Below are 26209 nucleotides of genomic sequence, written 5' to 3'. Positions count from 1 at the left end.
CCAATGTCTTTTAAAACAATCATTTATTATGAATAGAAAAAGTTCAATTTTTGTAAGATATAAAACACAAATTCATAGTATCCTAACCTCTTATTTTTCCAATTTTAAATTATGATTAAAATTAACGCATATATATGAACAAGTAATCAAGAAATGCAGTATTCCATACTTAATCATTACATAACTAAAACAGATAAAGATAAGATACCTACTTTAAAATCAGGACATTTATTTCAAAGACAGATTTAGTTTTTAACCTTTAAAGAGTAATACTTAAAATTCCACAGAAAGAGGAATTAAAATTAGAAAATTTAAGAAGCAAAAATAAAAAATATTAATTAAGAATGTGATGAAAACAGTACTTTTAGATAATGATATATATAAGAATAATCTCCAGACTGCTAATCTATATTGTTTAGAAATGAGAAACACTATTTCAATAAAAGTAAAAACTTATCTTAAGGAAAATTAATTATTTAAGTACTTTATCAATTAAAACATGAAATATACTCAGTTCTGTATTACTGAATTGAGAAAAAAATAATTAATAGTTGCCTCCTATATAAATAAAAATTATTTATCAAATGAGAGATAATTTCACTTATTACATCTATTCTTTCTAAAATATATAAGTTTATGCTTTTTCTTGACTGGTATGAGAAATCTAAGACTAAACCATCTCTTTTGAGATGACTGGTTAATCATTTGGAGATAGCAAATCACAAAGTTATATGCCTACTTTGCACCAACATCAAAATATACTGCATGTAGATCAACAATGTGAATTCTTGAAAAATGAAATCATAAAATTATTGCAAGAGAATGTTTATGAATATTTATAAAATCTTAAGAAGACTTTCAAAACACATCATCAAAAATGGAAAGCATAAGGCAAAGATTGACAGACTATAATAGGTGAAAACATAACAATAAGCATTATATTTAAATGATGTTTTAATATATTCACATATAACAAATCAAATGGTGGAGCTGAGCTTATGAGGAAAAGCAGTAAGAAGACAATAATCACTGCCATGCAAAATGGGTTGATAAATAAAAAGGGGGATAAATGGGGATAAATAAAAAGAATACAATGGCCAATAAATACATTTAAATCTGTTAAACCTCTTTTACAATCAAAGAAATGTGAATTAAAATGAGATGCCATTTTTCCTTACTCAATTAACACAAAAGAATATAAATGCAACAAGGCAATATGTACATATAAAATTTTGTTCAATTTCAAGATTGCAATTTTTCTTTTCAGTATTATCTTGAAAATTTCTGGAATTATCCAAAATCATAGATATACAGAAAGTTTTAGTTATAAGGATAGTCCTCACAACTTTGCTTATAATATCACAGAATTGGAAATAATAGGGGTTGCTGATTGATTTATGGCATATTTAACACTGGAATATTATATATCCATTAAAACAACACTAGAATATTAATAATATTGAAAAATGCTTGTAATACATCGTCAAGTTTAAAAAGCAGTTTACCAATTACAATATATGCTATTTTTTTCAAGAAATTTACTTTCATTTAACATGTTTTCTATAATGAACTTACATTTCTTTTCTAGTAAGAAATAGTTATGAAGGCCCCCAAGTTACATTATCTATCTCCTTCTGTTCTAATTCTAAATTCCCAAAGCAAACTCCTAATTACCAACCTCTTTTTCCCAGGTACCTCTGTAACAGAAAAGGGGATGGCCTAACTGGAAAAGTCAACGTTCTGTCCATTGCTAAGTGCTACCTCCCCCTGTAGATTGCTGCTGACACATAAGGCCTAGGAAGAAAATTAGAAGCCATTAAAGGTGGAAACAAAGTGGCTGAAAGGGAAGAAAGAATGCTAGGAATAAAGTATGAAAGTCAAGGACCTGGAAAAGAAGTCAAGGTACAGTCCAATATATTTGCAAAACCTTTGTAAAAATGTGAGTCTTGAATGATGAGAAGCAAGAAGAAGGTGATAATCACTGCAAGGAAATACGGGCAAAGGATGTGGATAAAAACTTCCACAAAAAAAGACATTAAATATAAGAAGTTTATGAATCACTGTGAAAGGAATGATACTCCAATTAAAAAATAAATTTAAAGAAGTAGTTTGGCATCTTTTCTAACCAAAAAAGTGTAAATTAACTTGTTAAAAAAAAGCTTACTTTGAAATGCAATATCCCAGACTTTGTACAGCTTTATATTATCTGATTTAGTCCTCAAAGTCTATTCTATCCCGAATTCTCTCTTGTATTGGTCCACCATAGTGGACCAATTTTTTGAGTTAAGACAGTTTGGGTAAGATCAGATTTAAATGTCCATGTTACTACCATCATATGAATATACCCATAAACACAGGTTATTTTAAATAGTTTCAGTGAACAAAATCCTTAGTTAACATCTTCAATATGATATTAGGTCCATTTTGATTGGGGGAAGAAATGTTTAAAAGGGTCAAGTCCTGAGGATATACCCTGGACAACCAGAGCTAGCTCGAAGGCACTGGAAACCAAAATGGCAGACCAAAAGGAGGCAAGATCTAATGCCAGTGGGGACTGAGATATGAGGGCAAACTTATGTAATAATTCTGCATTCTGAAAGTAGTTTACGTACATAGCAGTAACTTGAGTATGTTAGGCACAATATGCAGAACTTTATGTAAACTGTTTTATTTAACATCTTATAAAGAAAATACTATTACATCTATTTTAAAGACAGTTCATTTTATACAGAAAAATAAACCTGGATTTCCTATCTCAAACCATATATTCTAGAAATCAAAGATGACATTGTGAAAGTACAACTCTAAAGCATAGAGAAGAAAGTGTAGGATATTGCTATGACTTTGGGACAGGACAGAACTTTGTAAGACTCACAAAATACAAACAATGAATCAAGAAATTAATAGACTTTACATCAAACTAAACATCCTTGTTCAACAAAGGATCTCATAAATCAAAATTTACAGATGGGTGATAGACTAGGAAAAATTATTTGCAACATCTGAAATGGACAACAGTTTGTATCTAGATCATGGGTTATTCTGTAAATAGCAAATATTTTAGGTTTTATGGGCCATATGGTCTCTATCGCACCTGTTCAACCCTGTTTGTTATAGCATGAAAGCTGCTGCTGCTGCTAAGTCACTTTGGTTGTGTCTGACTCTGTGCGACCCCATAGACAGCAGCCCACCAGGCTCCCCCGTTCCTGGGATTCCTCAGGCAAGAACACTGGAGTGGGGTGCCATTTCCTTCTCCAATGCATGAAAATGAAAAGTGAGAGTGAAGTCGCTCAGTCATGTCCGACTCCTAGCGACCTCATGGACTGCAGCCTACCAGGCTCCTTTGTCCATGTGAGATTCCAGGCAAGAGTACTGGAGTGGGTTGCCATTGTCTTCTCCGATAGCATGAAATCAGCCACAGACAATATAAAACTGAAAGAATATGGTTGTGTTTCAATAGAAACTTATAAAAATAGCTGGTGAGCAGGATTTGGCTTTCAAGCTGTATCTGTCAGTCCCTAATGTAGACTGTATAAAAAATTCCTATGGATCAATAAGAAAAATTTAGGATGCTCAATGGAAAATTGAATGAAGGATAACAATAAGCAATTAGCAGAATGAAAAGTCCAAATGGCTAAGCAAATATAGATGTGCAATGTTATTAATAATATGAGAAATGCAAATTTAAAGGAAATGCCATTTTGCATCAAAGGATTTGACAGAACATGGAAATCAGATAATTCAGGAGGAGGTGAGGATATAGGTAAGCAAGAAAGCCTCACACCTTGCCAGTGAATGTGTGTCAGTTACAGACAGCCATTAAGTGCTAAGTGAAATTATTGTATTTCCATACCCCAAATAAAGGAGAACTCTTTGATAAAGGGCAGCAGGTAACGTTTTAACAACACACACATTATCTTTATTTCACTACGGATCCAAGGACACCAACATAGACTGTCACTAGTCTATAGACCAGCTGTTATAAACTACTTTCTACCAATGTGTTTTATTTATTTTTTTAGTTGCACTGCATAGCTTGCCAGGTCTTAGTTCCCAGATCCAGGGATTGAACCCGGGTCATGGAAGTCAAAGTGCCAAGTCTTAACCACTGGACTGCCAAGAATCTGTCTATCAATGTGTTTTAGACATGAAGAAAATCTTAATATTCTTAGCATCTAATTCTTTTACAGTTTAGAGTTTCATATCTTTAAGAAGAGGACTGGCTTCCTGATGCCTGATTAATGGAATGTAAAATTCACGAGAAGTTAAGATAAAGTGAGGGACTTCCTTGGTGGTCCAGTGGCTAAGACTCCATGCTCCCAAAGCAGGGCCCAGGTTCTAAGCCTGGTTGGGGAACTAGACCACACATGCCAGCAAAGTCAAATTTTAAAAGAAAAGGTAACATAAAGTGATTTTCAATTTTATAGGATGGAGAGCCAATTACAAGGTTATACTCTTAGATACTTCAGGGTTTTCCCACCTCTACAGTGTATAGAGCACTTAAGCACAAAAGTCTGAGAAACACTCAGATAATAAGAAGGGACATTTATTGAATATCCATTGATCTTTAGCTAAATAAAATTAAGATATAAGGGTATTTTTTCTTTCTGTAGTGGGAAATCAAACTACACAATATAACCTGGTTGGTAATTAGAACTGGAACTTCCTTTAGCTATTTTTTCTACCTCCACCCTGAATATAACCTATTGTAGCATTAGGTTATGAAATAAGAGGCCTTCCCCTCATTGAATTCATTTGCCATGGTCTGATAAAATATACAATGGATTATTCAAATCAGTATGGCCTAAACAGCAAGAGTAGCTTGCATACGTGCTGATTTTTAAAGGCTTACTGTCTCAATAAGCATATCCACATGCTTTACCTTAAAAATAAATGGTTACGCAACTCTATTCCGATGGTGAAAATTATTCCCAGAATTCACATAGCTGTGAAATAGTTTTTTTTCTTCCTGTCTTTTATCACATGTTCAAGTACTTAAAAAGCTAGATTATACTAAAGCATATGTGTAGTATTATTTGATGAGTTATTAAAAGAAAAATAGTCTACATTGAATTGTACGCTTTAAACAGCTGAACTTTATAGTGTTTAATTATATCTCAGTAAAGCTGATAGAAAATCAATCATCTAGTCTTGTGGCTCTTCACTGTAGCATAATGGGATCAGAGGCAAAGAGGAGGAATGAAATGAGGGCTGACCAATCAGGAAGTGGGTTAAATCCCCAGGCTGTTTTATTTGGCCCTTAGTAACCAAACAATGAGAGGAAGAGAGGGAAGAGGAGAGAGAGAGAGTGTGTGTATTTGTCTGGGAGGTTGGCTCTGTGAACATGGTAGGAAGCACCAGGGCAAAAAGTGAAGAACCAAATATCATAGTTAAAACACTTCTTCTCATGAATTCCTAAAAACATAACCTAACTTAGAGAAGACTTCTGTCACACAGTAATGAAACATGATAGTCTTTCCTCACCCATGAATAAACAAGCCATTTTGAAAACAGTAGTGAGAGCACAAGGATTTCACGTTAAACGAAGACTTCTTTCTGTGATCTGTCAACAAGTTTCATATGTGATTGCTTAAGTGAAAACTGAGGCTGCATTTAGAATCAAGAATTTTAAAACATCTAAGATTGTACTGTATGTGAAAGGAACAATTTTGACAGAAAAGAATACAAATTAAAAAAAAAAAGACAACACATAGATGATAAAACATAGAATGCTGGTACACATTTATTTTTATTGCTAAACATTGAATGCCAGCAACTATGGTATCTTCAAGTTAAACTTAGTTGTAAGATTTATAGAAAAAAATACCTGTGTACCACTAGTATGTGGACATTCAATAAATACCACAGGACAAACTGATGACTAAGAGCCACATACCCATGAAGCCCGGTTTAAACAATTTACCATTGGAACAGATGACCTATAAGAGCAATTATCAAAAGGTCAAGTTTAACTGCATGTCTTTTCAAACAGAGATGCTGAAAAGGATATATACATTCTTTATAGGTTTTAAGTGATTAAAAACAACCCTCAAAAATGTAAACAATGCAGAGTAGGAATGCTGAAAATACAGTTTTACTGTTGAACAAGTGACAACACTTTCTTCAAATCCTTAAAACAATTCATTTTTAGGTGGCTCTACAGAAACCAAAATGAACTATATTCATAAAGATGATAATCTACCAGGGACACAAAGATCTTCCAAGCTATTTTTTTATGTTAACATATATTTACATGAAATATTCAATAACACTTTTTACAGCTTACTTAAATAGAAACATGCTTTTCTAATCCATAAATAACACTAAACATCACTCATTCAACCACATTTATTAAGTAGTTTTGATGTCTCATGCACTGTACCAGGGATAGAAAGATGAGTATGACGTGGTCCTTGCTCTAGAAGTGCCCACAATGAGGCTGAAGAGACAACACATAACATTTCCTTTCTTACACAATGAGGCTATTTCTGTAAAAACAGGACTGAACTGCTCAATATCCTAATAGACTGTTCCCAAATTCTGACCCGATGGAGCAGAAGACCACGGTGTTTAAAAGCCGTAAGAAAATGATGTGCTTTTTTTTTTTTCCTCATCCAGAGAAAGGAGTTTATGGGTAAGATTTCATCTATTAAATTTTTTTCTCAGTTTAAAAAAAGTGACATGCATGTATATAGCAATTCCATTAGTAAACTGCTTAGTTCATGTAATCAAATCAATAATATAAGTATTTCATGGTAGTCCTCAAGCTTTATTACCTGAATAGGTCTGTGCATTACTCTGCTAATATACTTTAATCCTGAAAGACTGTCTGCCTGAGAATAGAACAAACGCTTTTTCCCTGGGATAAACCAATAATTTGTACAGTTTTTAAGTAGTGGTAATAGAGGTCATTTAAAAAATATTAAAATTATATTCAATATACAATTTCTCTTCAAGAAGGCAGGCAGATTTATAACACAATCTAAAGTTTCCTTAAAAATGATTAAAAAGTTTTATTGCCTAAGAGCAACTAAGGAATCTGAAAGAGGTGAACCCCTTGAATATCTCACTTAGTGAAAAAGTTGGATACAGGACTACTGATGTTTTTGAGTATATGAGAGCACAGATTTTTCATCAAAGCAACAGCATGCTCATATACTTTTAATACTAATAGCTTCACACTGGCCTATTGACTTCCTAGATCTTCCAGGGCTGCAGCACCAGTTTGAAAGATCTCAAACTAGGCAGGGCTCTTTCGGGCTCAAGAGTCAGTTACCAGGCTCCAGCAAATGCACATTTGTTTTCACACGTAGCCATTCTCACTCTACTACCAAGTCTTTTGTGGACCCATAGAGGTAGCTTAGGGGAAAGGCAGAAAGGAAGCACTATGTATTTAATTCCCCAACACAGAGAAACATGGAAGACATTGGTGAGGACAGAGTATGCTTCATGGCTTAGAGTAATTGCTTCTTGAAGACAGGAGCCTAGGAACTAGGTCCAAGGTAGCCCCAGCAGCACAAGAGAAAATGTCTATTCTGGAGCAGTTCCAAGCTTTGAAGCTTGTAGAGAAATGTAACCAAGACTGCACAAGGTTCTGTGATCTGTCTTGTGATCTGCCGCAAGAGCCAGCTGGCTCAGTTTTGAGGTTCACCCCTAACTGTCTCAAGCTCATATGCTGCAGGTAGGAGCTACTTCCTACAGCTCATTCTGAATGTCAAGGCTGCTGCTGCTTTATGCAGGTATGGGGGCATATTATCAAAGAGGCAACTCTTGGGTGGCAAGACATGTCTCATGATATTATAGAGTCTACTTCTGAGGTGTTCATTTACTGGGATCATTTAACAAAGATGTTCCCTTTTGCATTGGCAGTTTCTCTTATAGAATTTTATTAATTGTAATCAGACCTCAGTTGTCAAGAGTACAAAACAATGTGTGTGTTAGTTGCTCAGTCGTGTCTGACTCATTGCAACCCCATGGGCTGTAGCCTGCCAGGCTCCTCTGTCCATGGGATTTCCCAGGCAAGAATAGTGGAGTGGGTAGCCATTCCCTTCTCCAGGGGATCTTCCCAACCTGGGGATTGAACCCAGGTCTCCAGCACTGCAGGCGAATTCTTTAACATCTGAGCCACCAACATACCACTGAATTTTAAAATACTTTTCCAACAAGACTAAAGACAAGAAATATAGACCAAGAAAATGCTCACCTTCCCACTGGGTCAAAGTCTGGTCTTCTTCAAATCTGAATTAATGATGCTTTTTGAGGAAGTTTTTTCTCAATTAATCCTACCCAATTCTGTTTTCCTTTACAGTATTTCAATACAGTATGTAGCCACACGAAAATGGTTTAACATGAATTTGCACTTGTTTCAGTTGTTCCACAAGCATCTGAAGTTTGTAGGTTCAGTCTGTAAAACTAGAATGTAATCATGGAGTATGTCTTTCGTTTCTTCTGTTTCACCCCGGTCCCAGAGTTTGGATATGCTGAATAAAGAACTTAAAGTTGTTGGCTAAAATGCAATTTTAAGGAAACAGTTTTTATTTCATACCAAGTAAGGTTTTCAGTATTATATATTGTAACTCAGAGATTCTATCAGATGAGTCCAAATATTACCGTGCTGTAACCATCCAGAGGCCCAGGGTCACATTGGCAGCCAAAAGTAAACTGCCACCAAGCAAGATGAAAAATCCTATCAGATCTTTGACATCATTGTCTCCAATCACTGAGGTAAGAGTAGCATCTAGGAAAGAGTTTAAAATCCACTGTCCGTCCAAAGCAAAGCAGGGCACTGCATTAACAATTGCCAGCGCTCCCGAGAGGGAAATCAGGTACCTGGTTGCAATCAGTTAAGGAACCTACTGTGAAGTCTGCATGCAAAGCCATTTCTGGGAGTCAGAAGCGCACATTTTACAAGGAGTGGATTTGAGATTACAGGTGACTTCTCTCCTTTTTTAAAATCTCTGCCCACCAGTAAATGCTACTGCTTCTTAGATCTCTATTTAAAACAAATGATTTGTATTATTTCAAAGTTAAAAAAACTTGACAAAAAAATGAAGGCCAACCACCTGTACACTAAGGCAGTCTGTAATGAATTCCTTGAAAGACTTTAATGATACAAGAGAAAGGAATATGGAAAGAATAAGAAATGGGGGAAAATTCCTCTTCAATCCTTACAAAGTATAGCTTAGATTTATAAAGATTTTAGTCCCTTGAACTCTATTTTACTATCATCTGTAAGGTCATAGTGTAAACATCTCTGAGATAAAGCTGCAGTCTACAAGGTACAATTTTGACTGTGTCCTTTTTTCAGTAACTCGTTTGTTAACTAATATTTGCTCATTTACTTTCTGTCTCAGATTTTTTGCAAATCATTAAGGAAAGAAATTAAAGATTTTTTTTCAAAATTAAAATTTAAAAGTGACAAAAATGAACCTTTTCAAACTGTTCAAATATATTCAAATTCTATATAATAACCAATTTAAAATCTCTTTATATGCAAACATAATATGCTAAAGAACACATGAGATACTGTGGAGTGCTATTTCAGTAGTGGAAATCAGTTTGATGCCCCTTATGCATTCCTCCATTTGGTCAGAGTCAACAAGCTCAGGAGGGGTGGAACACAGTGCCTCATTTAGTAGCTGAAGACTTCATCCTTTATAAACATACTCCAAGGTTTTAGACCTCTAAATTTCAATTTGTCTTCTAGGTTCTTTCCCTTCCACACCTTAACCTTTCTCTCTTCCCAATCAATTTCTCTTCTTTGACTTCTTTCTTCCTAGGTACAATCTGATCTTTCTCAACATTAAAGTCCATTTTTTTTTGTATTAGCAGTAGAGTGATACTTGTAAGGTCTGTTCAAGCTCTCTAGTCAAGGTAAAACTCATCAAGTTCCAAGTAGCACACTTTTAAAATATCTTTCACACCAGAAAGGATACTTGACAAATGTCTCCACAACCACAGGCAGATCTATGCTTAGAAACTTGAAACGTGGGATAAAACTGGTGATGCTCACTAAAAAAGAAAAATAAGAAATAATTAATAGTATTTATACAGATAAGCAACAGAATAAAGAATTTTACTATGTGGATCAAGACTGGATTAGCCTATTAAACTGATCTGAGATAGCCCTACCCAAACATTCCCCATCGGGATGGGGAATACGTGTAACTCTATGGCTGATTCATGTCAATGTATGACAAAACCCACTGAAATGTTGTGAAGTAATTAGCCTCCAACTAATAAAATAAAATTAAAAAAAAAGTCTATTATAGTAAAAAAAAAAAAAAGAGTGGGATACAGAAATTCATGTCTCAATGTACATTTATATTGTGAGGTGAGACTAAAATAAAAACTGATTATATACCAACTATGACTACCAAATACAGAGAATGACTTTACACTAGAATTTATATCAAAACAGTTCTTATCTTTTCAAAGAGGTATAACCTTAAAATCATGTTCACTCCAACTATTATGTGACTTAATCTTTTTTGGTCTCAGTGTTTTCTTCATTGCTAAAAAAAGGATTAATACTAGGGGATTTTTACGATTTCCTTCACTTTGTGGATTCCATTATTCTGTTTTTCTTAAAACACTTAAAAACTGTTATAATTAAATAGAACTCATAGCACACATTTCTGAAAATTACCTTGAAGAGGGTTATTTCTACATTTGTTGAGGATGTATATAATATCTGTACTCCAGAGACACCTAGTGTCAAAACAATAAATGAGAAGCATGACCCGAGTTGTATCTTAAGATATGACTACAGAGCAATGAGAGAGCCTTTTAAAGAGTAACATAAAACCCACATGTCCATCAATTGATGAATAAATACAGAAAAAGTAATATATCCATACAATGGAATATTACTTCACCATAAAAAAGGAATGATGCACCAACACAAACTACAACATGGGTGAACCTTGAAAACATTATGCTAAGTGGAAGAAGCCAATCACAAAATATTCTATTTATAGGAAATGTGTGGAAACAAGCAAATTTACAGAAACAGAAGTAGATTAAGTGGTTGCCAAGGGATGGGATGGGTGGGTGTTGAGAAGTAGAATAGGTTCCTAAACGGTATAGGCTTTTTTTGGAGTGATGAAAGAATACTGGAACTAGATTGTGCTGATGGTTCTACAACTCTGAATATATTAAAAACTACTGAATTGTATACTTTAAAAGGGTAAATTATATGATATGTGAATTATATTTCAGTAAAAGTTATTAAAAAGGTAACATATAAAAATCTTATACAACAAAATAAGTTAGACTGTATAATCTTGTTCATTTCAGTTGCTCAGTCGTGTCTGACTATTTGCGACCCCATGGACTGCAGCACGCCAGGCTTCCCTGTCCATCACCAACTCCCAGAGCGTGCTCAAACTCATGTCCATCAAGTCAGTGATGCCATCCAACCATTTCATCCTCTGTCGTCTCCTTCTCCTCCTGCCCTGAATCTTTCCCAGCACCAGGGTCTTTTCCAATGAGTCAGTTCTTTGCATCAGGTGGCCATAGTATTGGAGCTTTAGCTTCAGCATGAGTCCTTCCAATGAAGATTCTGGACTGATTTCCCTTAGGATGGACTGGTTGGATCTCCTTGCAGTCCAGTTCAGTTCAGTTCATCACTCAGTCTTGAACGACTCTTTGCGACCCCATGAACCACAGCACGTCAGGCCTCCCTGTCCATCACCAATTCCCGGAGTCTACACAAATCCAAGTCCATCAAGTCGATGATGTCATCCAACCATCTCATGCTCTGTCCTCCCCTTCTCCTCCTGCCCTGAATCTTTCCCAGCATCAGGGTCTTTTCAAATGAGTCAGCTCTTTGCATCAGGTGGCCAAAGGAGTGGAGTTTCAACTTCAACATCAGTCCTTCCAATGAACATCTAGGACAGATCTTTAGGATGGACAGGTTGGATCTCCTTGCAGTCCAAGGGACTCTCAAGAGTCTTCTCCAACACCACAGTTCAAAAGCATCAATTCTTCTGCACTCAGCTTTCTTTATAGTCCAACCCTCACATCCATACATGACCACTGGAAAAACCATAGCCTTGACTAGAGGACCTTTTTTGGCAAAGTAATGTCTCTGTTTTTTAATATGCTGTCTAGGTTGGTCATAACTTTCCTTCCAAGGAGTAAGCATCTTTTAATTTTATGGCTGCAATCACCATCTGCAGTGATTCTGGAGCCCAGAAAAATAAAGTCAGCCACTGTTTCCACTGTTTCCCCATCTATTTGCCATGAAGTGATGGGACCAGATGCCATGATCTTAATTTTCTGAATGTTGAGCTTTAAGCCAACTTGTTCACTCTCCTCTTTCACTTTCATCAAGAGGCTCTTTAGTTCCTCTTCACTTTCTGCCATAAGGGTGGTGTCATATGCACATCTGAGGTTAGAGGTTATTGATATTTCTCCCGGCAATCTTGATTCCAGCTTGTGCTTCCTCCAGCCCAGCGTTTCTCATGATGTACTCTGCATATAAGTTAAATAAGCAGGGTGACAATATACAGCCTTGACATACTCCTTTCCCAATTTGGAACCAGTCTGTTGTTCCATGTCCAGTTCTAACTGTTGCTTCCTAACCTGCATACAGGTTTCTCAAGAGGCAGGTCAGGTGATCTGGTATTCCCGTCTCTTTCAGAATTTTCCATAGTTTATTGTGATCCACACAGTTGAAGGCTTTGGCATAGTCAATAAAGCAGAAATAGATGTCTTTCTGGAACTCTCTTGCCTTTTCGATGATCCATCGGATGTTGGCAATTTGATCTCTGGTTCCTCTGCCTTTTCTAAATCCAGCGTGAACATTTGGAAGTTCACAGTTCACACATTGCTGAAGCCTGGCGTGGAGAATTTTGAGCATTACTTTACTAGCGTGTGAGGTGAGTACAATTGTACGGTAGTTTGAGCATTCTTTGGCATTGCCTTTCTTTGGGATTGGAATGAAAACTGGGCTTTTCCAGTCCTGTGGCCACTACTGAGTTTTCCAAACTTGCTGGCATATTGAGTGCAGCACTTTCATAGCATCATCTTTCAGGATTTGAAATAGTTCAACTGGTATTCCACACTTGCAGTCCAAGGGACTCTCAAGAGTCTTCTCCAACACCACAGTTCAAAAGCATCAATTCTTTGACACTCAGCTTTCTTTATAGTCCAAGTCTCACATGCATACATCACTACTGGAAAAACCATAGCCTTGACTATATGGATCTTTGTTGGCAAAGTGATGTCTCTGCTATGCTATCTAGGCTGGTCATCCTTTTCTTCCAAGGAGCAAGCGTCTTTTAATTTCATGGCTGCAGTCACTATTTGCAGTGATTTTTGGAGCCCCCCAAAATAGTCTGTCACTGTTTCCATTGTTTCCCCTTCTATTTGCCATAAAGTGATGGGACAGAATGCCATGATCTTCATTTCTGGAATGTTGCATTTTAAGCCAGCTATTTCACTCTCCTCTTTCACTTTCATCAAGAGGCTCTTCAGTTCCTCTTCCCTTTCTGCTATAAGGGTGGTGTCATCTGCATATCTGAGGTTATTGATATTTCTCCCTGCAATCTTGATTCCAGCTTGTGCTTCATCCAGCCCAGCATTTTGCATGATGTACTCTGCATAGAAGTTAAACAAGCAAGATGACAATATACAGCTTTGACATACTCCTTTCCCAATTTGGAACCAGTCTGTTTTTCCATGCCTGGTTTTAAATGTTGCTTCTTGATCTGCATACAGATTTCTCAGGAGGCAGGTCAGGTGGTCTGGTATTACTATCTCTTGAAGAATTTTCCACAGTTTGTTGTGATCCACACAGTCAAAGGCTTTGGCGTAGTCAATGAAGCAGATGTTTTTCTGGAACTCTCTTGCTTTTTCTATTATCCAACAGATGTTGGCAATTTGGTCTCTGGTTCCTCTGCCTTTTCTAAATCCAGCTTGAACATCTGGAAGTTCTTGGTTCATGTACTGCTGAAGCCTGGCTTGGAGAATTTTGAACATTACTTTGCTAGCGTGTGAGATGAGTGCAAATGTGCAGTAGTTTGAACATCCTTTGGCATTACCTTTCTTTGGGATTGGAATGAAAACTGACCTCTTCCAGTCCTGTGTCCACTGCTGAGTTTTCCAAACTTGCTGGTGTATTGAGTGCAGCATTTTCACAGCATCATCCTTTAGGATTTGAAATAGCTCAGCTGGAATTCTATCACTGCCACTTGTCTTTGCACTCCAGGATGTCTGGCTCTTGATGAGTGATCACAGCATCGTGGTTATCCGGGTCATTAAGATCTTTGTGGCATAGTTCTTCTGTATGATCTTGAGCCATATGGAAAAGCTATATATTTAATCCAATCATGTTGCCACTGTTAAAACAATTACGCTGGTCTGATTCTGAAATTATATTCATATAAAATTCATGCGTTATTCACAAATTACTTTATCATCATTATCACTATATTACTGGCATTCTCTGGCATATGCTACTTTTGCTACTGATTTGGGAGCTTGGAGAAATTTAATAAATTTAATAAATGCTTAGAGAATATCTGAGAGTTAATCTATATGACTTGGACATAAATGGTAGTGAAGAAATGTCTTTCTCCATAAGTAGACATGGGGTTTAGCTCCATCTTGCTTTATAAATTCAGATTATTTTCCTACTGCTTAAATTTCATTTAATGCTTAAGAAAAAGTTAACAAGATTTTGAAAAGTGATCAAACAAACGAAATTAATGCAAGGTGTGTACTGAGTTTCTACCAGTGAGAATATAGGCCATGATAGCGATGTCTGAGGGTCTACCACAATAAAACTCACCTGTGTAGTGAAGGTGCAGCGGATGTCCTACATATAACATATCAATTTGAGGTGGGTGTTTCACTTTTATTAAGCGCGTATGAGTTTCCAAAGAAGGTATTATACAGAAACTTGAACTTGAGCTTTTTTTACAGTCTTTATTGGTTCTACAAACTTGGGTGGCTTCAACTGCTTTCCGGGCAGGTAGACATGTATGCTAGGGACAGAACATCAATTAGTCAATACTAAAAATGATTCATTAACAAGCAAAACACCAAGTTAAATTCTTTCAATATCTTTCATGTCACCAAACATATTAGGAATGAAGTTCAATAAAGGAAATGCCATTCATGTATCTCTACTATAAATTAGATTCAATTATTCTACTCTGGTCAAACAAGATATTATTATTATAAACATTTTAAAGATTCTCAGATGAAATATGACATGTGAAATATAGAGATCTTAATAAAATGGTATAAACCAAAAGGGCAATGCTTTCAAGGATTGTATTTTAGTTCTACATGATTATATAATTATATCAGGCAATCAAGACTGGTTCAGGGACAACTTACCAAACGCTTATTAAAATTATTTCTATAGGAAAAGCAAACATCTGTAAGGCTGTGATTGTTGCAGCATTCAGTCGAACCGTCTAGCCGTTTGTATGCTTAAAGAGAAATGGTTTATTAAAATCTGTTATTAAAAGAAGTACACAATGCACAGAAGTACATTTGTAATAAGAATTTTGCTTTCAAGACAAAAAGAATTAAGCAAAATGCATATGAACTCAGAAACAACTGTATAACTGACAGTTCAGATTGTTGGCTACTTGCTGCAGAGTTTGATTTTACATTACAAAAAGAGATACATCCAATTTTAATGAAGAAGCAACAATGACCATAGGTTAGTTGTCTTCTCATAAACTTACCTACTCCTGAAGCTGGAGTTTCAGGGTCTCAGTAGGTTTTTCAGTAACTCCAGCTGGTCAAGCACAAATACTTAATGAGCTACTTTTAGATGACTTAATGCTGTGGGTCCAGTATCACTACGGAACTCCTGCACTGTGGTGTTAGCAGAGTGAGCGAGAGGATGCCTAAGGGACTCTCATCCTGAAGGACATCTCTATTATATCAAATATCTATTTCACCTCCAGGCTTATCTTCAGGTTTTCCCCACAGAACCAGGGCAGTCCAATTTGACCACACAGATGTGCACATATTTGCGTGCATACCAGTAACCCAGTTATTCTTGGAAGGCAATGGAAAAAGGGCAACTATTCTCATTAATCATTTATTTTTTCAAGTTCTTTGGTAGACTGCTTCACTGTATCTAGGGGAGAATAAAGAAGTTAAATCACTCATACAGCTGTGACAGAATTTTTTTCCTATCCATTTATTTTGGAAGGTTTCCTGCATTCAGCACATCAAACTTACAGAGCAAAACTGATGTGTGGCAAGGACCAATTAAGGGCTCCCCAGGTGGCTCAGTGGTAAAGAATCTGCCTGCAATGCAGGAGACATGGGTTCGATCCCTGGGTGGGGATGATCCCCTGGAGAAGAAAATGGCAACCCACTTCAGTATTCTTGCCTAGAGAATCCCCTGGACAGAGGAGCCTGGTGTCCTACAGTCCATGGGGTCACAAAGAGTCAGACATGACATAGCAACTAAACAACCATGAGGACCAATTAAATTTAGAATTTTATATACAAGATCATACTCAGATATGCTGAAGAAAGAGAGTAATGTTATCCCTGATTTCCAGTACTACAAAAAGCTTTCCTATTAACAAGAGTGTCTTTAGGAGTACTAGCATGAAAATGGTTGTTGATATGCAATCTGACTTTACAAGGATTCTTATTTCAGGCAAAGATTTTTTGTTTTTAAATCTTTCTTTTCTAGATTATTCGATTAGATTGGATCTCCTTAAACACAAATTGTTGCCAACACGAAGAGCAAAACACAGGTGAAGTAAACTAACAGATGCACCAATTCCTCCTCTGCAATGGCTGGCTCTACGGGTGGTTTTGCTTTGTTTTCTTACCATAACTGAATGGGTATTTAAATTCTGGGTGATGAGTAATATTTAAAATATGAAAGCAAACTATGAGCATCTAATGGCACAAACTCGTGCCTATAATCACTCATCAGCCCTAATGGTAAACTCTAAGGTAAAAAGGTGTTTAGAATTAAAAAAAGAAATCAATCCAGGCAAAAGACCTCAGTATGCTCTCTAATCAGTTGCCAAGTCATACCAATATTTACCTCATTATTTTTCTCTTTATCTATTCCCACTAAAGGGTCGACTTCAATTCTTTCTCACTTGACCCATTTGAAGAGAATCTTAATGCATCTATTTTACCACCTACTTCATATGTAAACTTGTCCTAGACACCGAATGCTTCAGATTAACTTTCCAATGTAAAACTCTGAGAATGTAGCTCTTCTATTTAATAATTTAAATTTTCAAAGACCCTGCATTGCTTCCAAATAAAGTCTAAACTTCATAGCCTAAAACAAAGATTTCTACTTTTTTTAAATCACCTTATCTCATACTCTTCTCGTGCTGAACCAAACCATTAGCAGTTCCCTGATCTGTGGTGCCAAGATTGATTTACAACAGTCTCTTGAAATTAAACTCACTGCTGAGGACCAGCAACAGTGCTGCTACTGCTAAGAGTTGCTGCTATGAAAACTGTCCTCATCTTTTCAGTCAAGACCAACTACCATCAACTCTCACAACTCCCAATATCTCTCATCATTCCTTATATTTAACCTTGTACTGTAATGTGGACATGGTCTATTTCTTTGATTAGACTGTAAGGTCTACGAAGGAAAGGTTTCTCAGCATTTTATGTAAGGTGGATAGCTCAACATGCATTGAATACATAGATGATGTTCTATGCTACTTGTCTTTATATATCAGTAATGATTTTTAAAAATTTACCTCTGATGCTTGATACTTAGCTTTTCATGGAGGAGTGTAAGCAATAGAGAACTGAAAGTCAATTGATATCACTGTTGATACGGCATGTCTAATAAAAAGCTTAAAGGGGCCAAGCAAGTATCAAATATATGAAGTGGATAGTATACGGAAAAAATTGGAAATGGTGGGGACTGTGATGAATTAGAGAACACATACCTTGTTCTAAGTAGGGTAAGCAGCCAGGCCACTTGACTTGGGACTGAGGGTCAAGAGATGATCCATTTTATTTCAAGAGAGATCCATTTTATTTCAAGTCTTGACTCTCATGGGAAATTTTTTTCTTTTTTTGACTGGGATTCAAGGCATGTGGGGTCTTAGTTCCCTGACCAGGGATTGAACCCATGCCCCCTGCAGTGGTAGTATGGACAAAGTTTCAACTCTCGTGGGAAGTTTTTTTCTCTTTTGGCTGGGATTCAAGGCATGTGGGGTCTTAGTTCCCTGACCAGAGATTTGAACCCATGCCCCCTGCAGTGGTAGTATGGACAAAGTTTCAACTCTCGTGGGAAATTTTTTTCTTTTTTGGCTGGGATTCAAGACATGTGGGGTCTTAGTTCCCTGACCAGGGATTGAACCCATGCCCCCTGCAGTGGTAGTGTGGAGTCTTAACCACTGGGCTGCCAGGGAAGTCAAATCATACACATTTACCAAGGCTGGATTTGGCCTCTATGGTATCACTAATATGTGACCTCTGGGTTATGGCTTCTTCTTATAGTGATTAATCCAATCAAAACAGAACTCAATGGCTGTGGCTGCCCTGACAAGATGAAGTACCTCCTGACATATGGAATTTTCCATTTAAAGAGTTTAATATTTTGTTGTCACGTGAGAAGTAAACTGTGACATTTCTGTTTATCAATTTAAAAAATATATATATTTAAAAATATACTTTATTTTACAATCTTTTCTACTGGGTCACATTAAAGGACAAGTCACTTCATTTCTGTGATTCAATTCTTAACCTATAAGACAGGGATGCCAAAGGTAATTTTCACATTGCTATACTGCTATCAACATGAGGGGCTTCCCAGATGGCTTAGTGGTAAAGAATCTGCTTGCTAAGCAGGAGACATGGGTTCGATCCCTGGGCTGGGAAGATCCCCTGGAGAAGAAAATGGCAACCCATTCCAGTATTCTTGTCAGGGAACTCGCATGGACAGAAGAGCTTGGCAGGTTATACTCCATGGGGTCACAAAGAGTCAGACACCACTGAGTATGGACACACACATCAACATGAGAGACTGATCCAATTTTACATTGGAAGGCACATTCAAGACTGCACTGGGGGGACTTCCTTGGTGGTCCAGTGGTTAAGATTCCATGCTTCCATTGCAGGCGGCTCAGGTTCAATCCCTGATTGGGAAACTAAGATTCCATAAGCCGTGGAGCCAAAAAAAAAAAAAAAAAAAAAAAGAATGCAATGGGAAGTCCCAGAAGTTTTCTTGGCTTCAATTTAACTCTAGGAGATTAGAATTGTCCTTTAAATCTCCCCAGATGGGGAAACAACTAGGAAAATTAAGACCAGATTAGTTTCATAATTCCACTACAGGGAGAACCTGTATGTTTTGAATGTACCCTAAGATACTTGTAGATATAGTCTAGTCATCAAAGGATGGTCTAAACCAGAGGTTATTTTAGAATAAGGTTGGAAGGAAGAAACTTTTCCAGTTTATAGTCCACAGTCTTCACTACTTTCTACATCACTAAAATGAACTGAACAATTTTCTTACCCTAGTTTAATAAATATTTAACTGTAACTAGAGTTCCAATATAGGCAGGCAAACCTATTTATTCTTAGTTTTATAGTAGAATTTATACCAGCACCACCTAGTAAAAAACAGTTTAAAAAGTTATAAACACACACACACACTCTCTCTCTTTTCAATGGATAAGAGCAAAGAAACCTTGACCCTACCTTTATACTCACAATGGGAGAACATACACTTTTTCTCTGAACATGAGAGATTTGGGCATAAAAATATCAATCTAAGTACTCAAACTGTATGGAAAAGATTTCCAGAGTTTTCCTTACATCATCTTAAACCAGTTCAGGAATGGTCTTTTCTCACTTCAGTTAAAGATGCATAAGACAGGACAACACTCCTTTTGCCAGGCAGTTACAGGTATATACCCTCACCTCCTCTGAACAGGAATATAGGTTATTCAAAGGGGCTGCAGGAGTCTGGGCTCATAGATTAATTTTAGGTAGTAGTTGCCTTTAGTATTCAATCTCATGCTTTTTAAAAATGCAGCTCAAATGCTGGACTTAGTAGCCTTTCTTACTCAAGACAACACTTACAAAAAAAAAAAAAAAAGGAACTTAGCTTTAGGCATATATAAACAGTGCCCCCTCAAACTAAAGAAAGAGAATGCAAGCTACTTGTTACAACATAGTTCAAAGGGACTTCCCTGGTGGTCTAGTGGTTAAGACTCTGTGCAGAGTTAAGACCCTCTGCAGAGGGTGCAGGTACAATTCCTGCTTGGGGAACTAACATGCCATGCAGTGAGACCAAAAATATGTCCCCCAGAAGAACCAAACTAGTTCTTGTCTGTAACTAAATGGAACTAATGGCATATGGATACACAGCAATCCTAAATTAAGCAAAGGTCTGAATATGAATAGGGGAAAAATTTGTTCTGTTCTGACTCAGAATGAAACAAGAGATGTATTCGAGGTACAAAGGTCTCCAAGCCCTCACCCAGTGTCCTTTCTGGGGCTTCCTGGAAAGGCTATTTAATCCCCAAGGAGTGTATGGGACAAGCTCATTAGGCTTACTCCATGCACCAAGGGCAGAGGTGAAAAAAAAAACAGCCTTGGTCCTGTTGATGCCGCTCCTAGGTTAGCAGGCTAATGTTTAAAAATAAAAAAGGAAAGCATCGACAGAAGAAAAACAGAAGGTCCCAATAATTTCATAAAATGAATGGTCATTTCATGTAGATTAACCACATCTTTAAAAATTTGCCAGAAATCAACCTGTTAACATTTAAAGGAGAACATTTATTATGCTTAATATCTTAGGGAATAGCTTTAAAAATCTAATAATACACCTATGAAAGTCAGGGTATGAAATAAGACCAGAAATGGTTGGCTGGGACAGCTTATGGGCCCTTTCAGGGTCAGATCTTTTCAAAGTGGCTTTACTGTTTTGAAATGGTATAAATTCTTAAAATTTTAATTGTGCATACTTAATTTTATTCTAAATTGAGTATCAATTACTTTTGGATTATAGGTTACGTTACATTACCATATATGGCTATATCTATGCTCTCACTTATAATGTACGGTAACAAATGTACTTAGATACATGTAAAACAATATCAATCTGTAGCTTTCTTAAATGTCCATAGCTCCAGTGGTCAAGCCTGTCACTTAAATTAATCTAGCATATTATAAGTTATATTTACAGTCATTAAGATTTCTACAATCTGGCTAAGTATAGGCACTCCATTAAAAAATGATTAAATGAAGGTACAGGTTTATCAGCTACAGTCACAATATAAAATCAACAAGTATCCTAATACAGTCACTTCTAAGGAGATGAAATATATTATTATTTTTGGATTGATTTTTTTTTATTAGTGTGGGAGTGTGGTAAGAGTAATACCTGCTTTGGGTTTTCAAGTAAATACCTCCAAAATGTAGCATAGGATCCATAATAGTGAAATATTCAAAAAGTTAATAAGGAAAGAATTCTGGAGTATTTCAAGAAAAATTTCACTTCCAACTGTCTGCCAGGAAAAAGACTAACTATAAACATTGAAACACAGATATCCTAAATAAAATGATTCTATTGGAGAGAAATTTTATTTGATAACAATGTCATTTTGGCTTTGGTAGTTCAATTCTAGTTATACCAAATTTAGACCAACTTCAGGAAAACGATAAAGGACTTAAGTATGAAATAATGGATTCTTCTCTTACAGAAGAAGATATTGTGGATTACATACCCATTTGAAAAGATGCAATACATGGAAAAACATGAGATGCAATTTGAAGTACTGAGTGCTACCTAGGTATTTTTGCCTTTGTCAAAAATGGACACTGAATCTAATCAAGTCTCTAGACCTAACTACCACCTATAGGAAATGTGGGGGATACTTGAACATGTTAATGATAAATCTGACAAAACAAATGACTCAGTTTCTTTAACAAATGATATTTTTAAAAAAGTGTAAGAGGGAACTGTTACAACCTAAAAGACATACCATCCAACTGAAACCAACTTGTGAAAAAGAAAAAAAAAACAGGGAAGAGTGAATACCAATTAGATATTAGGAATTACTGTTAATTTTGTTAGGTGTGATAATAGTACTGTGGTCATGTCTAAAACGTCATCATCTATTAAAGATATGCTGAGGTTTATGAATGAAATCACAGGATACCTGGAATGTGCTTTCAAATATTTCCTTTAAAGGTGGACAGGGTGGATGAAAAAATTGGCAAAGTGTTGATAATTGCTGAAGTTGGGAGAAGGATGCATGAAGTTTCATTTATATTACTCTGCCTCTTTCTTTTTGGCCACACTGCATGACATGCAGGATCTTAGTTTCCCCAACAGGGATTGAATCCATATCCTCGGCAGTGAAAGCATGGGGCCCTAACCACTGGACCTCCAGGGAATTCCTTATACTACTTTCTTGACATTTATTTATTTGTGAAAAGCTTTTGCAATAAAAAAAAGCTCTTAAAAATGGGTTAGAGGGACTTCTTTGGTGTTTCAGTGGCTAAGACTTCAAGCTCCCAATGAAGGGGTCCTGAATTCAACCTCTGGTGGGGAAACTAGACCCCACATGCTGCAACTGAGTTTGCACACGCAGCAACTAAAGATACTGTGTGCCACAACTAAGACCCAGTGCACCAAACAAATAAAAACTAATCTTAAATAACAGGTTATACTTGGAAGATTACATATAAAAAAAATTGAAACCAGTTCTTGTTACTTTGCCACTTTGCACATGGTACTTTAATAAAATTATTTTTAATAATTAATCATATTTCTTAACCCCAGTAGATGTGTAAAACTACCCAGGCATTTCTTGATTTAAAAATGTAGTCTGTGAGTATAATTTGCACTTCCCAACACTTTCAATAGTTTGAATCCCCAGGGTTTTGTATTAAGAGTTGGGAGACTGATTTTCCAGAGATGGATGAGCTAAAAATACAGTTGGCAGCTTCTGAAAGTAAACTTGCTTCACCCTGTTGCCTACTACACAGAACAACAGGTCTGACTTCAGGAAGTATTTTTGGACATCAAGATGATTTTCTCTGGACACCTGCCACACGAAAAAACCCTATCCCAAATAGCTTTGGACATGCCACAATCCACATAGCATAAGGGTATTTAATTACTGGAATTCAGTTAATTGGTTATGTTTGAGCTTGAATGCTGACTAAACACAAGTGTTACCTAAATGCTGAAAGAATTAGATCCTAGAGTCCTGAAAATCAAAGATGAAATTCGATAGAAGTTCAACAACAAAATATAATAGACAAAATATACATATTATTATCTAAATTACCAAGAAGGATGTTTACTCATTTAGGCCTACTACTTTACTGATTTGTTTTAAGGAAGTTAGAACAAAATAAATCTATATACATGATATAAGAATTAACGAATGGCAAGGACTGCTGCTTATAGTCCTGAATTATATCATACTGAGAAAATATACATACCTCTAACTGGGAAGCTTAACTGCTGCAAAGTTGATGCACTTATACAGTAACCAATTTGGGGCTCATAGGTGATGGTATCCAGACACTCATTCCAGTCTTGTACATTGGTAACAGGACAATCCTGTAGATGGGTGACAAGGTCTCCCACAAAAAGGCCTCTGGGTCCAATTGCAGGTGAGTCCTTGGTAAGAGGGCAGAACCAAATCAGAAAATGTGTGAAGACAAGCTATGATTAATCTGAGCAAATAATAAAGACACTGAATTAAGCAGAAAGTTTCGAATAATGCAAAAATAATCCAGCTTTGAGTTCATTATGTATAGTCCTAGAAAAATAACAAAATAAAACCCAACAATTATACTTTTCATATTTCACTAAGATTTTGAATTTTTTGCAACTGAAAAAACAAACAAACCTCACTCACCAACAGTTAAGATTAAAGATTAAAATGACAGTTTTTCCCAAGCTGCTAATTAAAATTTTTTGTGAAAGTGGTTACCAGAATGCCTTCATTTTCCTATATCACCAAGGGAGAAAATGACAAGACAAGTCCTTATCTAAACACAGTCTCAAATATGCAGACAGTATTGTCAGCACAGTGAGTATATCAGGATGTGAGTCAGTTGCTCACAAAGGTAATTTTTCTCTTCCCACAATGTGAAGAGAAGACTTGATACCATCACAGTAGTCTAAGGGAGTGAAAGACAGAGTTGAAGACATTAATAACTTAAAACTCCCATGAAATGTCCTGGCTGGCTAGCTTAGGTTTCATCTTTCTTACTTCTTGGGAGTAAAGACACTTGACTCAAGAGCACAATTATAAAACAAACAGTAAAGGTAAATGATGCATTTTATCAACAAATTACAGGTAGAAAATCTTGATATCATCCTTGTAACTCAGAACAGAAACAATTTTCAGTATTTTAAAAGAGCCAGTGTGTTTCACAAAACTATTTCTTCCATTTGAAAGGATTACAGTAATTTCGTTAGGAAAAACTAAACATTCTGTACATGAGAGGAATTTGAATAAAACCCCTGAAATAAAATGCTACTTCACAAAATCTGGTGGAATACCCTAGACAATCTTATCATTTACCTCAGCAACTTCAGTGATAAGTACCCCAACTCCAGTGTAGTAAAACGGCAAGAGAATTACAGGAAGGAGAATAAGAGCTAAAATACCCAGGAGTGCAAGGATGAAATTATGCCAGATACCTGAAAAGAGGGAACAAAAAGAGTAAGTTCAAACCAGGGGCAGGGTAGTTGCATTTCATCACACCTAGGCATTCTGATATATTAGGAAAGTCACCAGAAGAAGCTGTGAGGCAGACAGGTCAATTTATTAGTACAGAAGACATGTTAAGTTACAGGCTTCTTTCATTTCAAATAATGAAATCTAAAATGACTATGTTAATACAACACTAGGAAGGCCACATGCTAATATGATTTAACACTATTAGAGTCTACATTCTCTCTCAATATATATACATTTATTATATACATAAAGGGGTGTGTATGTGTATATAGTAAATAGAGTATCTTCTACTTACCATAGCTTTATTTTTCAGAAAATGTTATGTATTCATTTAAACATACTTGTGATCTTTGAAAGGAACTTCAGAGCTATCAAATAAAAGTTATGATTCTTGCTGAACTGGGGTATGTATCTTACATCAAGACTATAAACTATCTCCTCCATCTCTATAGAGATAGTTAGGTGAATTGAGTGTTGTGCTGGAGCCTGCTCCTACCAGCTTGCCACAGCTGACTGGGCCTCTTTAACCAATTCCTCCGCCAGGAACCTCAAGTTGGTGCCTTCAAATTGGCCATAGTGGGAGTATTTATACCACAGACATGAGCAAATGCTGGTTTATCAGAGCTCTCCACCCTTTCCTCCAGGGCTATATGCTAAACATTCACTAGCATACCACCAGATAACAGCCCCTCCCATGCAAATCCTTCCTCTCTAGTACAGTTTTTCTTATGGGGCAGGGTGGAGGAAATACCAGCTCTCTGGGCAGTGTGTTTCTTAGGTGTGCAGGTCTTGCCCCTTACAACACAGGATATATATCATATATATGTCACCGAGACAACGAATCAATGTCCCCCACCCCACACATTCCAAACATCCCTAGGGGGCTGACAGCACCAGTGTCTGTAATGATAGAAATGTAACTTAAAACACATCGCCCAGATCTAAGGGGACTGTGGCCATATGACTGTACTTCAGCAAAAGGATGTGAGCAGAGGTGACAGGGACTGTCTTACTGGCTGGAATGTAGCTATAATGGAGCTAAACTTGAGTCTACGACATAGAAGCTGCACGCTGGAAATCATAAAGCTAAGACAGAAAGCACTTCAGTCCTCCAGATCATAGAATTAGCATTATCAGCACTGACCTACTTACATTTCTAATGTTTTATGAGTGTTTAAGTCGCTGTTATTTTTAGGTATTACAGCAGCCAGATTTCTAGCTAATAATATATATTTCATGTACCATGACATTGTAAGATGTTCTTCTAGTCCAAGACATAATTGGGTAAACAATCCTGTTTTATACACAGAAAGATCTTTTAAAAACACCAATGGTATCAAGCTATTTATCTGAAACTGTATTTTGCTTTTTCATTTATATACTTTTGACTTTTCCCTTATCTGCACATTCATATCTAACCTATTCCTTATATCCACTACAGAGTGATCTATTTTTTAAATAATATATTGACTTATTAATAAAGTTCCCTACTAATGATCACTTAGGCTGTCTTAACTTTT

General features: G+C 36.4%; 1 protein-coding gene across 2 annotated transcripts in view; it reads right to left on the bottom strand.

The window, feature by feature from the left end:
- Positions 1-380: 380 nt before the first annotated feature.
- The window catches only part of MBTPS2 (membrane bound transcription factor peptidase, site 2), a 52223-nt gene continuing 26394 nt past the window's right edge, over positions 381-26209 (bottom strand). Inside the window, exons 5-10 of one of the 2 annotated variants that reach the window (XM_065916522.1) lie at positions 24531-24649; positions 23437-23617; positions 15352-15446; positions 14798-14993; positions 9936-10011; positions 381-8829 (exon numbers count right to left, since the gene is read on the bottom strand). In XM_065916522.1, coding sequence (XP_065772594.1) covers positions 8607-8829; positions 9936-10011; positions 14798-14993; positions 15352-15446; positions 23437-23617; positions 24531-24649 — 890 coding nt within the window. In that variant the 3' untranslated portion in view covers positions 381-8606. The remainder of the gene's footprint in view (positions 8830-9935; positions 10012-14797; positions 14994-15351; positions 15447-23436; positions 23618-24530; positions 24650-26209) is intronic. The other variant, XM_065916521.1, reaches the window with a different exon arrangement.

Source organism: Muntiacus reevesi, chromosome X (assembly GCF_963930625.1).
Source record: "Muntiacus reevesi chromosome X, mMunRee1.1, whole genome shotgun sequence".
Classification (NCBI taxonomy): Eukaryota; Metazoa; Chordata; class Mammalia; order Artiodactyla; family Cervidae; genus Muntiacus; species Muntiacus reevesi.
The sequence above is the reverse complement of the archived record's forward strand: the minus strand, read 5'-3'. Positions and strand labels throughout refer to the sequence as shown.